Source organism: Ambystoma mexicanum, chromosome 5p, assembly GCF_040938575.1.
Source record: "Ambystoma mexicanum isolate Mex_15411 chromosome 5p, UKY_AmexF1_1, whole genome shotgun sequence".
Classification (NCBI taxonomy): Eukaryota; Metazoa; Chordata; class Amphibia; order Caudata; family Ambystomatidae; genus Ambystoma; species Ambystoma mexicanum.
Window position 1 is genome coordinate 23350576 of NC_090930.1, and position 15027 is coordinate 23365602.

Genomic DNA, 15027 nt, shown 5'->3' on the forward strand with positions numbered 1-15027 from the left:
CCCCAACATAACCAGATTAGAATAGCTCAACGCTAGGTCAGTAATCAATTGCACAAGGTCTTCTACAAAATTAACTCGTCTGTGTGAAGGGGCACGATACACCAGTAAAAAATGGGTCACCGTATTAGGGGTCACCTGTACTCTTACAAAAGAAAGTTCACAGGAATATGCAACCATTTATGGGAGTCATGATGCATCACTGCTAGGCCTCCCCTAGACCCGGAGGGGTCTATCCCAACGTATTAACGCGCAGGAGTTAGGCAGCATCTGACAGACATCCGGATCAGAGCTGGCTGAGAACCAAGTTTCTGTCACACACAGAATATCCAGGGTCATGTCCTCAAGTACATTGTAAATGCCATTCCGATGGGCCCCGGCTGACCGAGCATTAATTAAAAGTCTCTTAAGAGCCCTAGTGGGGACAGTCCCCCCATTTCTCATCCTCTCACCTCTGACGTAGTAATCCCTGCTTCATTTTTTATAGGCCCATTAATCAAATCTGAAACGTGCCTGCCCCTCTGTCAAAACCCTCGCCCAAAACCCCTTCTGGCAAACCCATTGGCCAGGCGGAGTCAGGACTCGGGCCTCTAGAGCCTGGCATCCTCTTCAAAAGCCCTCATGGGGCCAGTCCTGGCACCTATAGGGCCAGGCTCATACAGCATGAAAAACAATGTGCTTGGGAACTACTTTATCGTATTGTCAGCCAACATGGAGGCATCCACATAGCTTGGTTCATAAGAACCAAGCTATGCGCTCTAGTGTTTTGGGTGTGGCAGGCCTGGAACTACTTTCCCTGGGCTATATAAACCACACCCTGACTGCACAACATGCTTTGTGTTACTTTGCAGTTTGCAACGTGACGCTCACCGTGTCCAGCTATTCCCTCGAACCTCGGAGAAGCAGAACCTGCAAGGAGACAAAAGGAACATCATTAGCAGCAGCATCTTACCTGCAGTCTTCATCTTTAAACACTCGCAGCTACTGAGAACAGCTTCCTCGAACATGCACGCCTCCCAGACAGAACGACCTGAAAGAGGAAGATAGAGGCAAGAGACATTTACAAATTACGAACTGCTCAAAAGGCTTACCTGGCTGGTCGCCTCTCGGCTGGCACCACTCCGGACAGTCCACTCGCGCTGAAGAACACCACGACCTACAAGGAAGGAAAACACAGGTTAGCAAAGGCAAAGGCATGACTTCGCAGCGCTGCGCATAGCGCTTACTTACCGCATCATAGCGCTCTTAATGCGCCATAATTTACCAGCGGGGCTCAACCAAGCCAGTTCGCCGCGCTGAAGCTCCGCATACCTAAGGGAGAACAAAAGAGACAACAGCAATAAGACCTACCTGAACAATATCAAATGGGCCGGCGTCAGTGAAGTAACTGGACCGCACTCGCCCATGAAAGACAACGCGCCCCTGCAAAGAAGGCAGGACGGAGAGCACGCCCAATTCTACCACAAGGTGAGGAGAAGGTGCCAGAGGGACTGAAATCATACGGGGGTGGAGGGAGGATACTTACCCAGTCGGTCAGTCTTGAACACAGTCCTCCTGTATTTTCAGGCAGAACCTTCCCCGCAGACCACATCAGGGCAAAGCTGAGCAGCATATTAGCGAGTAACCCAGGTGGGTGGCGTCCCTGTGGATACCAGGTTAGCGTAACACGCTCTCCCCCAATCACTAACGCTGGCCACAGAGCCAGGTGGGGCCAGATTGAGGAGTTCAACACAAGTGTATTGTTTGATGCTCTCAGCTGACATATCTTTATCTGAAATAGAGTAAAAAGCAGCATTTTGACATAGCGACTGGGCCCATGGCCCATCCTGCACCCAGACGTAACTACAACTAAACGACAAATGGCGAAAAAAAGAAGAAGCCCATCATTCTAGCAAAATGGTGGCCCTTCAGGGCATTACTGAGGCCGATTTACCAGCCTGCGAGTAATGATGACTAAAGTCATAAAAGTAGTTTCTCTGCTACCAGCCATTCAAGTAAACTTACAATTGTAACACAAATGCTACAGGTAAGTAAGAATGGGGATACACTGTATCCCCCCAGCACTCCACATAAGGTGGGGTGTGCTGGCTCACTATATCAAATGCAAAGGGGGATACAAATCCCTCTTTACCCCTTGGGAACACAGTAGTTCACCCCAGTACATTAAAGAGAAATTAACAGGGAAGTCCAAAAGGGGCAAACCAACCTAAGCCCAAAAGTTATACAAAACTATAACTCCAACCATACACTATGGAGAGTCATGAAAAGGTCACCCAGAAAAAGAGTAAAAGACTAGGCGAGAGGGCAAAAAGATTCCCCTTCACCTAGGGACAAGGAAATCGTTCGCTTTAGCATGACCTACTAATCCTTTTGTATTTGACCTGCAACCCACAATGGATTTTGCTTTGCATTTGTGTAACCTTACTTGTAAGATAATAAGTACCATTTATTTGACTTCACACTCTGTACTGTTGTATTGCTCCTTGTAAATATGTAAGCTTAAAGTATCCTTGTCCTCGCGCCCTGATACCTTCGGGTCTGGTGCGCGTTACAAATAAATAAACAAACAACCCAAGTCCGAGCAAAATGTTCTGGGGTTGACACCGGTCAGGTATTGGGGGTTTGCAGCCTGTGAAGGTCACAGCTTGTCAGTGGATGGCTCGAAATGCAGGTCGTCTTCAGACTGATTGGACCCACCAGTGTAAGGGAGAGTTGTCCTTTTTGGGGATCTCCCAATGCTTGGAAGAAGGGGACGGACACCAACGATTACTCTGGAAGTGACTGCGGACATCTCTCATCTTCCTCCTCGTGGATTTGTCTGTTACAGGGATCAGCTTGTCTTCAGCCTCAGGATCTATGCAGGAACCCACCCAATCAGCACCTATGAATCAATCAACCAGTTGGAACTGGTTCCAGGCAGGCACAGCAGAATACAAGTAACAGCAGGGTTTTGGAGTCCTCCCCATTTCTTGTCCTTATAGACACGGACACACTGGACCCTTACAGTCTTCACAAAGGGATACCACTGAAGTTAAAAGTCAAACCAGGACCTCTCAACCCTGCACGGCAGAAGAAGAACCGAAAGGACAAGTTATCTTGAATTGGTGAAAAATAAAAACAATGTCACCATTTTGGATCAATAGTGACCCTTCTGTGCACTACCCCGGCTGTGTGTAGAGGCTGTGAGCAACAATTGAACAAATGTAGGTAGGATAAAACCACTACCACCAGCCATTCAGTTTGGCTTGTCACTGTAACCAAAATGTTACAGGAGCAGTGAGAAATGGGCTATAGATGGGCTATAGTGTAACCCCCTCATCCCTCCACATAAAGTGGTGTGAGCTGATCTCACAATGGATACAAATTACCCCCTATAAAAGAAAACAAAAAGGGAAGTCCAAAGGTCTCACAGCAACACTGCAGAGAGGGCAGTGTGCTGCAAAAATCAAAAGAGATGCCATAAAACGTGGAGGAAAGTAGAACTCCAAGAAAAAGGTATAAAAGAAAAATGAAAATATCCCAAAGATAGGGTAAAAGAATGAGTGAGTGTGGAAAAAGGTTCCCATTCACTCAGGGGAACATACCCAAGAATCCAATAGTCCAGCAAAAAGGGCTGGGGGAGTCGCATGTAGGCGTTTGTGTGCCCTAAGGCCTATAGGCATGTGGCGCTTTAGACGAATTAAATAATAATAATAATAATGGGTGAATCACTAATAATCACCCACTCTAGAATCCAAAGTTAAGTACTCACTGTTAGGCAAGATTGTATGCAGTAACCCTGTGGGAGACTACACCAGTCTAGTGATCTTGGTATTAGGTAACCCCGCTATTGATATAGGCCTGTACTACACACGTTGGTAGAGTGACTGAGCAGCCAGGCTGATCTCAAGAGGGGTAAATGTGAGCTGTATCCAAATAACACTTACACAGAAGGTTTTCTAGTAAAATAATTATTTATTTAACAGTCAGTTTTAAATAAGCCTTCTTTAAATAGGGTAATGTGCAACAATCAAAACACACTTCTTAACACGTTCTCAGAATCAAGATAAGCAAGAGGATACTCCTTAGTGATGCTTCATACACACTTCCTACACACTGAGGTCACTTCAATTACTAGGCAGTATTGCATTTATATTTACTTTTGCGCTTGGTAAAATTCTGAGGTTGTGGAAAAGGAAAAGGCTAGGGAAGGAAAAAGGTTAACAGGTTCTCAGAGCATGTGAGCACTTCTCAATCTCCCAGCGAAGTCTAGATAGAATAGTTCCCAGCAATACTTAGTTAAACCAATGCACCACCTATGAGGGACTGTTGGAACCAATGTCAATGGGTCAGAAGAGTCTGCAGGGAGCCAGGACAGCCAAAGGAAATTTGAACAATGTCCATGGAGCTGAGGCACTTCTTAGATAGCACAAAGTTAGAGAGTTTGTAGAAAATTCCTGTTGGGCCACAAGCTGCAAGGCTTGTCAAAGGTAGAGCTGAGATCAGGTCTGCAAAAAGCAGTTGCTGCAAGTAACTCAAGTGAGATACTGCAAGCTAGACAAAAGAGGCAAGTACCCCTTAGTCAGCACAGTACCTTAGGTTAGAAGAGGAGGATCCAGCTGGCTTCTGTTCTGGTTGCAGTTTTGCAGATCCTGGGTTCCTGGGCCTCAGTCGTGGGGACAAGAGGGAGGACGTCTGGAGGACTACTGCACTTCGAAGGTCTGTAGCAGCTACAGGCTTTTTTCAGTTCATCGGCACTTCGCGATTTCAGCTACCAGCAAATAGCACCACCGCGGATCTTGGACACTTGATGGGCTTCCTTCACTCCTCGAGTCCAGCATTCTGGTGAGGTGACTCGAGCTTGGGTTGTCCTGCTTCGGGAGGGTCCTCAGGATCTTCCTGGAGCTTCGGTCCAGCTTAAAGACGATGCACTTGACTACGGATTTCTCCACCCCTGGCACTCGGTTCCAGCAGCAGCAAAGAAGTACAGCCAGTTGGGGATGGTCCTCCAGCAAAGTTTGTCTTGGGGTTAGTTGGTCCCACTAACCCCAAGGAAAGAAGTCGTCCATTCAGTAGTTTACCCAAGAGAATGTATTTAAACCTTATGAGAAATCCAAAGGATTTATCTGTGACACTGCACTGAAGGTGCTGTGTGTCACCATACAAAAAGTAGATGCCTATGGAGTTTGTTAGACTCCAAAAACTAAGAAAACACAGGCTTCAAATCAGAGAAAAATACATATGAGAGTGAGAAAAAGTTCACTCCCTCCAGGATAAAAATGTAAAGTGCTGCAGTCCAGCAAAAGAGCTGGGGTCTCCAAGGTAGAAGGGAATTAGCACAGAAATGAGAATTCTCCCTAACACTCACATTGTTAGTTTTGGCGTAAAACAATCTGGTGAGTAAATCGCTCTTTTCTATTGGTGCGATTTTAAGGATTCGTTTCCATGGACTTATACGCAGAGCCAGTGAGGACACCAATGACCCAGGGAAAAAAACAAAGGAATTTCCCAGAATATCTGCCCTCAAGTCTGCATTGCAGATTTTGACAAGGTAGACCCAGGGAAGGAGAAGACGGCAGGAGACTGCATGGGGTCTGGACTACACCTCAGAGGCAAATAAAAGAAACCATGACATGGCGCAGCCACAGTACTTCGCCAGTATGGCCAGTACGGGACTTGAAATTGCAAAAATGGCAGGAATCGCAGCAAAAGTCTCCTGAAGCAGGTCAACAGACCTGCTTCCTCCTTTTTGCAGAACAGGAAACCAAGAGAGATAACCAGGGACAGGACAAAGTCCTTTGCAAACAGGGCTGACCAAACTACAGCCTATCACCAAAATAGGCATTGGGTTAAGGAAACATTCATCAACAATTCTGGTTGGTCACCAGCACTCCCACTTAGCATTAGACACCCCCACAGGAAGTGAAAGGGATAGTCCAGGTATGGATAATGGCCTAAACCCAGTTAGGACCAATGTTAAGATGGATTTCCAAAATCAACCCTGGGATGCCAAACTATTAGGTGAACAGGAAAAACGATAAGGTCTAGCCAAACCGAGTCAAGGTAGGTGGCAACTACAATGAAGCACACACAGAACACATAAGAATTCCACTTAGACAGAGAACGACAATCACATACAACAATACCTTGAGGCAAGTACTGTCACTCAACTACTATAAAATACATGTACACATTCACCCTTAGGGTTTTAGAGAGAACCCCAAAAGGGAAGCGAGAGTTCAGCAGAGTTATCAGTAATACTTTCAATAACTGTGCGGCAAAGTCAGTGACATGATAGCAGAACAGTTCATTCAAAACTAGTGAAACACAAGTAAGGTTAGAAAATTACATTAGGGCTAGCTGATGAGGATTTGTGTTGGGGATGTGGGAAGCAGAAAGAGACATTGATTCATATGTTATGGTATTGTACTCGGGTGTTGAATTTCTGGGTGGAAATATTGGATAGACTGGATGCGATTTTGTCCATAAGTATTCCTAGGATGCCTGTGCAGGTGTTTTTTTTATCTGGAAAGGGACGATGTGCAGTTGCTCGAAGATATGGGAAATGGATTGATAAAGTGCTGGTAGTTGCGGTGAAGCAGGTGTTGATGGTGTGGAAGACAAGAAAAAAGCCTAGAGTGGAAAATTGGATTAATGATGTTTTGATATTATCGGATTTTGAGCAGGTGATGTTTGTGAGGCAGGGCAAAGAAGATGACTATCTAGCTCTTTGGACACCATTTAATGATTTGTATGGTGGTCGAGTATCTGTGGATTGGTTATTTTTGTAGGGCCCAACAGACTGGAAATGTGCATGGGCATTGATTGAGGATTCCTTGTCCCCGTTATTGTTTTGTGTTGTTCGTTCTGTGTGGCGTCTTTGTGTTGCTCTGTGTTGTAATTTTTATTATGTACGAATGTAATGATTAGATATTTCTGCATAGGTAGAAGTAGGAGTTGTTTCAGTTATCTGTAATATGGTAGTGTTTCTTCAAGCGTTGCATTGCTTTTGGTTTCTTTGCTTATGTACTGCAGTATCGTGTTATGTATTCTGTTAAGATTTTGGTACTGTATTACTTAATTGTTTGAAATTCTTGAAAATAAAGAATGGAAAAAAAAAGAAAAGAAAAACCCAGTAAATGCACTTCACAGCAACCCCAGAATTAGATCCTCAACAGTTAGTAAGTCCAGGCCTGAGAGAGAATGGGGCCTAGTGCCCTAGAGTCACCAGTACCACAAGAAAAACTGTTCTGGTAGGTTTGCTATTAGATTGAGCAGTGCTAGTGGTTGCAATTTGGTATTCCAAAAGTTTGGAAATTTCAGTTAAGTATCTTTCTCCGCCCCACCAAACTAGATAACACTTACACGAGATCCTTAACTAGACCATCACAGATCTGAGGGGGCGATATGGCCAGCACTTTACCCCATGTAACCCTATGGAGGGCAGGGGGGGGGACAAAACAAGCATGTTCACTTAGCCCCCCCTCTGCCCCTCACCAATACTTTTTTCAAGAGGCCACGTGAGGGGATCCCAAAATCCATTGGGGTCATGTACTTCTGTGCTTGGTCTGGATGAGGGAGGTACAGGGTTACAGGTGCAGAGGTCCTTTTCAGGTGTAGGATTTAGTTACGGTTGGTCGTGTCCCTGTATTTCGGTTCCAGAGAATAGACAGCTGGTTACCCTTGCCACAAAAGGCAGACGACTTCTGGGGAGCAGGCAACCTCAGGAGAACTGCAGGGAGTGAAGACAATGAGAGGGAACGGGACTCACTACGGTCAGGTGGCAACAGGCGATCTTCGGCTGGGGAACAGATGAGCTGGCCCTGCACAGCTTCTGTTGAGATGAGAAGGCTGAAAATGCAGCAGCAGGCATCTTGTTACACAAGTTGAAGATCAACCAAGTTCCAAGGATGCACTTGGAACGACAAAGGCTGCAGTGAGGTAGCCTAGGGGATAGCTGGTCAGTACACCTGTTAGTCCAGTGGCACTTCCAAAGGCTCAGCAGCACGAATCGTAGAGCAATGGGACATGACAAGTTATTCCTACCGCACATGGTGATGAAGCACAAAGAAATGGCCTTCTTGACATCAGGACAGTGGGGTAGGGCTTCACCAGGACATTGCTGGAGGCAATGTCAGCTGCAGCGGCCTTCCTTGGGTCTTTAGCAGCTGCACTTTATCGTAAGGAACTTGGCTCCAACGATGGATCTGTTAAATGGCTGCACGTGTCCTTTTATCCAAAATTTGGACTGGAGTTCCCACCAGGTCCGCCAATGGTAAGAATCTGCACCTTTCTAACTGGCAGGGGCTGTCAATCATGGAGAGCCCCTGCCAAGCGACAGATACTAGGGGGCACGGATGTGGACTGGGACCAGACAGTCCCAGCCACCACAAAGACTGCCACTTTGCCTAGGAAAGGACTTTCCACATATGGCAATTGCGGCCCATAGAGGGAAGGAAGAAGGTCAAATGACAGACAAAAGTATCCTAACTGCACCTCACTTTTAGGCAGAAGCATTGCTAGGGGGGGCTGAGGTGGCTATAACCCTGGGTCTTTTGGTTGTAGCCCCAGATAGAAGCACAAGGGCTACATCCAAAAGTCTAGCTATCCCTGAGTCCTATCAGTCCCGACATTAGCGCAGCTCCGGATCTTTTCCAGACCTTGCAACACCTCTGCTTTTAGGTGATGCGTGCAGCTTTACAAATACAAGCAATCCATTACAGAGACAGTCCCCCAGCACTGATAGTCTTATGCACTGATCAGTTTCCCCATAAAGTAAAGACAAAAGTCAAGTCAGAAAGCAAACAATAGCAAGAAGTTAGGGTGTCTCAGAAACATCTACGGGGGGAAAGCAGCAAAAAGAAAATCTTCTCCAACTACCAATATGAAGGCTGCCATGATGATACTAAAGGTCAGCAAAGCCATTTTGGAGCTTCCTTGCAGTTACCCTGAATAAAGTGTGTCTTAGAAAAGAAAATGGCAGAGAAAAGGCTACCAAAAGGTTACATTGGGCTACCAGTGCGTTAACATAGCTTTCACACTTGATGAAACCAAACCAAAAGCACAGCTACCACCAACCTACTCAAAATCAATGTAAAGTGCCAGTGATCCATCCCTGGGACGCCTGTGGCAGGACGCATTGGGGCGAACCAATACCAAATACCTGATAGAAGGTCAAGAAGAAAGGCTGCAATGGCACTGAGGCTGCAGGAGAAGTTTCTCTGACCAGTACAAAGAAAACAAAGAACCAAAAAAGACATGGGGAAAGAGCAAACATTTGAGAGGCCTCAAAAATTGGCCCTAGAACACACAAAATAGAAATTCGGTCACAATAGTTTACAAAACAGCTCTTACGTCTGTGCTCCAGTGAAGGACTGCAGCCTTGCATGTTCATTGCTCTCCTGGAACCAATAGCTTGTTATACTGTATTTCCAATGACCCCACAGCCTTCTTAGGACATGTGCCCTGGCTGCTAAAGCGTCTCTTCCAGGTGGGTTAAGCACACTTAAAAGGTATGGCAGGCTTCCTTAGTGCAGGCGGGTTTTTCAGAAGCTTCAGCATAAGCCTCCGGAGATTCCTCCTGACACTAACCAAGACCTGGGAATCATTACCTTACGCTGGATTATAAAACATAGAATCTATTGTGAAACATTTGACAAAGATCAAACCCCACACAACTCTACAGAAAAACAACAGGAAAGTCAGACATTGGCGGGTGTCACCCATAACAACTATGACCGACTTCAGTCCTTTACGGGAGAGGATAATAAATAGAAAGCAAAGTCTTACGTCTGGTACAGCCATCATCTTCTGAGTAACAATGTTATCCAGGATAAACGAAAAGGCCACTTGGTCATCATCATCCAAGAGAGGGTTAATGGCTTTCTCCAACCGAGCCAGACGGTCCTCTTTCTAAAGGCAAAACCAGGCAGAATTTTGGTAGATGGTTGACAAGCCCTGCAGCAGACTTTCTACACCCATGAAATCAGCGTAAGTAACACCATCAACTTCTCAGATGTACCCGTTTCCACATACTCGGTATAAACATGCGTGTGAACAAAATAACAACTGGAGGTTAAATCAGATATTTTGCTATTAACGCAGAGGTGTCACATATGACATTCTAGGTTCCTATCAACATTAATGTACAGATGCTGATGTGAAATATTTGAGAAATTGGTATGACCACAAATGGTCTGAAGAACTGCATGAAGCTCCAAGTACAATAAAGGACAGGGACCGATCTGCGTTGTAATGTCCCACTCCCCTCACTGTCTTAAAAATGCCACTTGGAAGGCATGCAAAGGAGTTGTTGATGTTAAGATGGGTTTCCAGAATCAGCCATGTGGACAGATTCTGAGAGGCCACCTCAGGGACAACGGGATTATCTATCCAAACATTATCTGGGTAGCGTGGATGAGCAGCAGGGCTTACACTTACAAGGGTATGGGAGTGGTGATGGGTTCAGTTAAACAAACAAAGAACACTCTTAATAATACAAGTCATGCAGAGTGAACAAAATAGTTATTTTTTACAAGACAACTCTTACCAATTCAAAACCACAGGTAAGTTACACATGAAAACAGCCACTATTAATAAATGTACATTCACCTTTCAGTGCTCAGCTAACACTTAACTTTTAAACAGTTATAATACCTTTCAGGGTACTGTAGTGTAGCAAGCAAGTGCATAAAGTAATAGAACCACGTAAGTAATCAAGACTTTGAGAACTGATCGGGTGATAAGACAAAAGTTAGGAAAACACTGTAGAAAACCCTAGAAACAAGGTTCTTACTTTAAAAAGTCTGTTGGTAGCTAGAAAAGAAGGGGTCTAATGCCCAGAGTCTCAGGTTCCAATAGAAATATTTTCATGAGGCTAGGAGTCTCTTTTCGGAAGTTGAGCCAACAAGTTGTGTGTCAGAATTCATTACAAATTGGAGGAAAGGCTGTAAAAGATCCTGTCCCAATCCAGCCACCTTAGAGCTGATCAAGGGAAGGATACAGGCCAGAAAACTACTGTTCAATGCTAGGCAAGGGAGAGATAGGGCTGGGACTTTACTTGAGATGCGTGGGAGCAAAAGAGGTAGGTTTACTCACCCCCTGCACGCTAATTCACTCAGGGACCACCGTAGGAGTTCCTGAAATTGCAGGGCCTTCCAAGATCGTGCCTCGGTTAAGTTGGAGTAAGCCATGTGGTCGCAGGTTCAGAGATCACTTTAGGAGTCGGGTTCCTGGATCTCGCTAGTTTTCGGTTATCGGATCGGATGGACTGGTTTCTGGACAGCAGGATACACTGACTTCAGGACCAACACTTCTGTGATGACCTCAGGATGTGACACAGACTCCCACTTCTTCAGATTGGTGGAATACGACTCTTGTGGGAAGAACCAAAAGCTGGTACTTCTTCATGGTGGAGATCTGCAACTTCAGGGAAATGCTACTTATTCAATAAGACGAGAAATGTCGCAGTGCCAAAGATCAATTTAGGATGGTGACCGTTGCTGCATAGCATGTCAAGAGAAAGTCTGGCTACTCCACAGGATGTGTCCCAAACTGTCCTCAGTGCTACAAGCAGCTCGATCTTCGAGCTAAGGTCAGGACTGGTTGTTTCCGCCAGTCCATGGGTCGAAGCAATAATGAAGATCTTCAGTTCTGTAGAGAGGCAGGGCTTCGCTGCGCAAGTGAAGAAAGTGCTGCTGGCAATCTTCCAACGACGAGTTCCGGGACTTTATTGGATTGCTCTCCTTCACAGGCGTCTTGGCTCCAATGATGGTCCGAAGTGTGGCAGCAGGAGACCTCCTTTTATTCAGGATCCGGGCAGGAGTCTGTTCCAGCCCACTAATGGCAAGGATCTGTAACTTTCAAACTTATAGGGGCTGTCCAACCCTGCACAGCCTCTGGCCACTGTCATCTACTCACCAAAAGACACACCTGACAGTGCTGCAGACTAGAACCAGACAGACCCAGCCCCCAACATCTGGCCAAACAAACAGGCCGCCACATTTGCCAGCAAAAGCAGCAGCTTTCCCCAGGAAAGAGCTTACCATATATGGAAAATCCAGCCACTACAGGGCAGAAAGAAGGTCAAAAGACAGGTTGGCCAAAAGAGAGGCACAAATCTCATGGCACAGTCATTTTAGAGTATATAGTACTCATATAGTACATCCTCTTTGTCGTTCCTTCGCGAAATCTATGGACTCCTCATATGGTCTCTGTGCTCTGCCCCATCTCCTCCTCTCCCATTAATGGTAGCACTCGCTGGGAAGTTCTCATGGCTTCCTTCGACTCCTCTAAAGTCATCATTAATGTCTACCTAAATGTCACTGTCATGGTCCAAGGCCCTCAGGCCAATCTCCTCCTCTTTGATAGGCGCTTCCCTCGCCTCATCAATTTCCTCTCATCTCCTGCTGTCGCCTCCTCTCCCCCCTTGGCTAACTTGCCCTCTCTCTCATCCTCCTCCTCCTCTGCCCCAACTAGGGCTCTTTGTCCTCCGCAGGGCGTACCTCTGATCTGTAACCCTCCCCGGAAGGTCTTTAAGGCTGGCAACCTTCTTCATATTGCAACTCTCAACTCTCGCTCTGCCGTCAAACACTACACTGACATCTGCCACCTCCTTGAAGAACTAGACCTTGATGTCCTTGGTCTTACTGAGACATGGTTCACGGCCAGCTCTGTTACCAGCTTTGACACTCTCCTCCCTGACGGCTACAAGATCCTCTCAGCACCCAGATCCTCCCGGTCTGGTGTGGGGGGAGCCCTGACCTTTCCTGAGTGGATTCCTGCCTCTATTATTCCCACTCAGACCTACTTCTCTTTTGAATGTCTTGTCTGTAGGCTTTCTCTCTCGCCTACCCATTCACTTACTGTGGTTACCATCTACCGGCCTCCTGGTCAAATCACCTCATTTCTCTCTGAGTGGGAAGACCTCTCCTTCTCCCTCCTGGCCTCTACCACTCAACTCCTCCTCGGTGACCTAAATATACATTTAGACTCTCCTTGCTCCTCCTCTGTACTCTTCCGTGACCTCTGCGACTCCCTCTCCCTGTCCATCCTCCCCTCTGGCCCGACTCACTCTGCAGGGCACACACTCGATGTCTTGATCTCCTCTGACCTCTCTGTTAGGCAGAAACCTGTGCAGTTCCCTCGGGTACCACTGCAAAAGATTTAAGACTACAGGTGTTTGGCAGTAAACCCACTTGGTAGCAGTCTGTACCACACAGATTCACTTGGTAGCTGTGGCTGAGCAGTCAGACTTCCCTCAAGAAGAGTTAGGCAGTATGTAGAGTATACACAATAGGTACAGAGATACAGTAGCACAAGCAAACACTGACCAGAGCTTTGGTGTAAAAGTATTTAATTATTTATTTAAAGTCACACTTGTAAATTACACTAGCAACAAAGAGGTAAGTACATTCAGCACACAGTCACTATTATATATATACAACCCTAATTACTTATTAGACAAGTCTTAATGAGAAACACCACTTATTTTCAGACAGAGGTGAGCACTTAACATAAGATGGCACTCTAATAAGTTATTTAAAAAGGGAGGGAACAAGGCAGAGTTATGGAAGCACACAAATTCCAATACTTTTAAAAGAACCACAGTAAGGCAGGATAGGCAGAGTTCTACTGGAGAGCAAGGAAGTCAATTGCAAGGCCCACTCTTAGAGAGAGCAAGCAGAAAGGGTCCAGGTTCACACAGTGGGGTTATGCCCAAAGAGTCTTGTAGATAGTTTTCACACAAAGAATGAAATTAAAGTCAGGAAAAGTTAGCTAGGTTGTCCCAGGCCAGCTCAGGTTAGAAAGTCGAGGCTTTACTGTCACCCCGAACGATCTGTCGCAAGGGAAGCCAGGCGGGACACAGTACCTTAAGTGTGAAGGAAGCTCCAGCGGGGGAAGTTGTTTCTGGGAGCGGGTACAAGTCGGTGTTTCGTCCAGAGGAAGAGGAGGTCTCGCTGTGGAGGAAAGATGAAGGTCGTTGCACTGCCAGGGAAGAAACCAGCCGCGGAGTTCTTCGATTAAAAGGTACTACCTTTCTCTTCGTGGTAGTGGTAAGCCGTGGTATTCCGGTTGCCGGGGTGCTTGGCACGGGCAAGGCGGCCACGAGATGCTCCAGGAAGGTGAAAAGAAGGCAAAACTGGTTATCCCCACCAGTCAAAGGAAGAAGACTCTCCGGACTGAATTTCTGAATTTCTCCTCTATCGTTGGGAAAAGTGGTGAGACGGTTCAGCAGGGCTCCACCGGTGGTGTCGTCGTTGCAGGTCGGCTCAGCTTCTCCCTCCTCGGATTCTTAGGTCCTGTGGCGACCTCTGAAGTTCCAGTCCCCAAAGCCCTGCTTTTATGCAGCATACCCCCATTCATTCAGCCTAGCTGTCAATCAAACATGCTAAGTGGTGAGCCGGCCGGCTCACCACTTGGGCCAATCACACAAGAGTGCGACTTGAGTTGCCAAGGCAACTCAGTCCAGGGTGCCTAAACCCCATCCCACACCCCCTGTGGTACCCAGACAGAGTGGCACCACTTTTGGAGGCTTCTGTGGAGAAGCCCCCCAAAAAGTGGAACAAAGGGCTCGACTTGGGTTGGAGTCACAGAAGAGAACACAAACGCCATTTTTTAATCGAGTTCTGGCAAAAAATACCAACTGGTGAATTAAATAAATAAACCGGCGGTATGTTCGAGGCTATAGGAATTAAATAGTTAAAGTTGGTAGCCTTGAACAATGGGAAAATCCCATAGGGATATATTCGCAGTCGAATATAAAAAGTAGTATCCACTGCCACCAGCCAAAACTCGATGAGGGGGGACGGAGACGTGCCCCCTCGAACAACAGACCCCGGGCAATCGAATTGCCCCGATCAGTACGTCCACAATATGATGGTTTGTACTGGTTTCTGTTCATAATTTGGGACTAGTAAAGCCAATGGTGACTTTACATGCCCTGGGAGACAGTAGTCAATCCCAGGGTATGGAGTCTATGTTTGGGGGTCGCTACAACACCCCTGGGTTACGGCACGGAGGGTGCTGTGTAACCCACATCAAAAACACATG

General features: G+C 46.4%; 1 protein-coding gene across 5 annotated transcripts in view; it reads right to left on the reverse strand.

Annotated features, from left to right (window-relative positions):
- The window catches only part of TAF1 (TATA-box binding protein associated factor 1), a 1380965-nt gene that overhangs the window by 293082 nt on the left and 1072856 nt on the right, over nt 1–15027 (reverse strand). For all 5 annotated transcript variants that reach the window (XM_069612352.1, XM_069612355.1, XM_069612353.1 and 2 more), the window contains exon 31: nt 9766–9888. In XM_069612352.1, coding sequence (XP_069468453.1) covers nt 9766–9888 — 123 coding nt within the window. The remainder of the gene's footprint in view (nt 1–9765; nt 9889–15027) is intronic.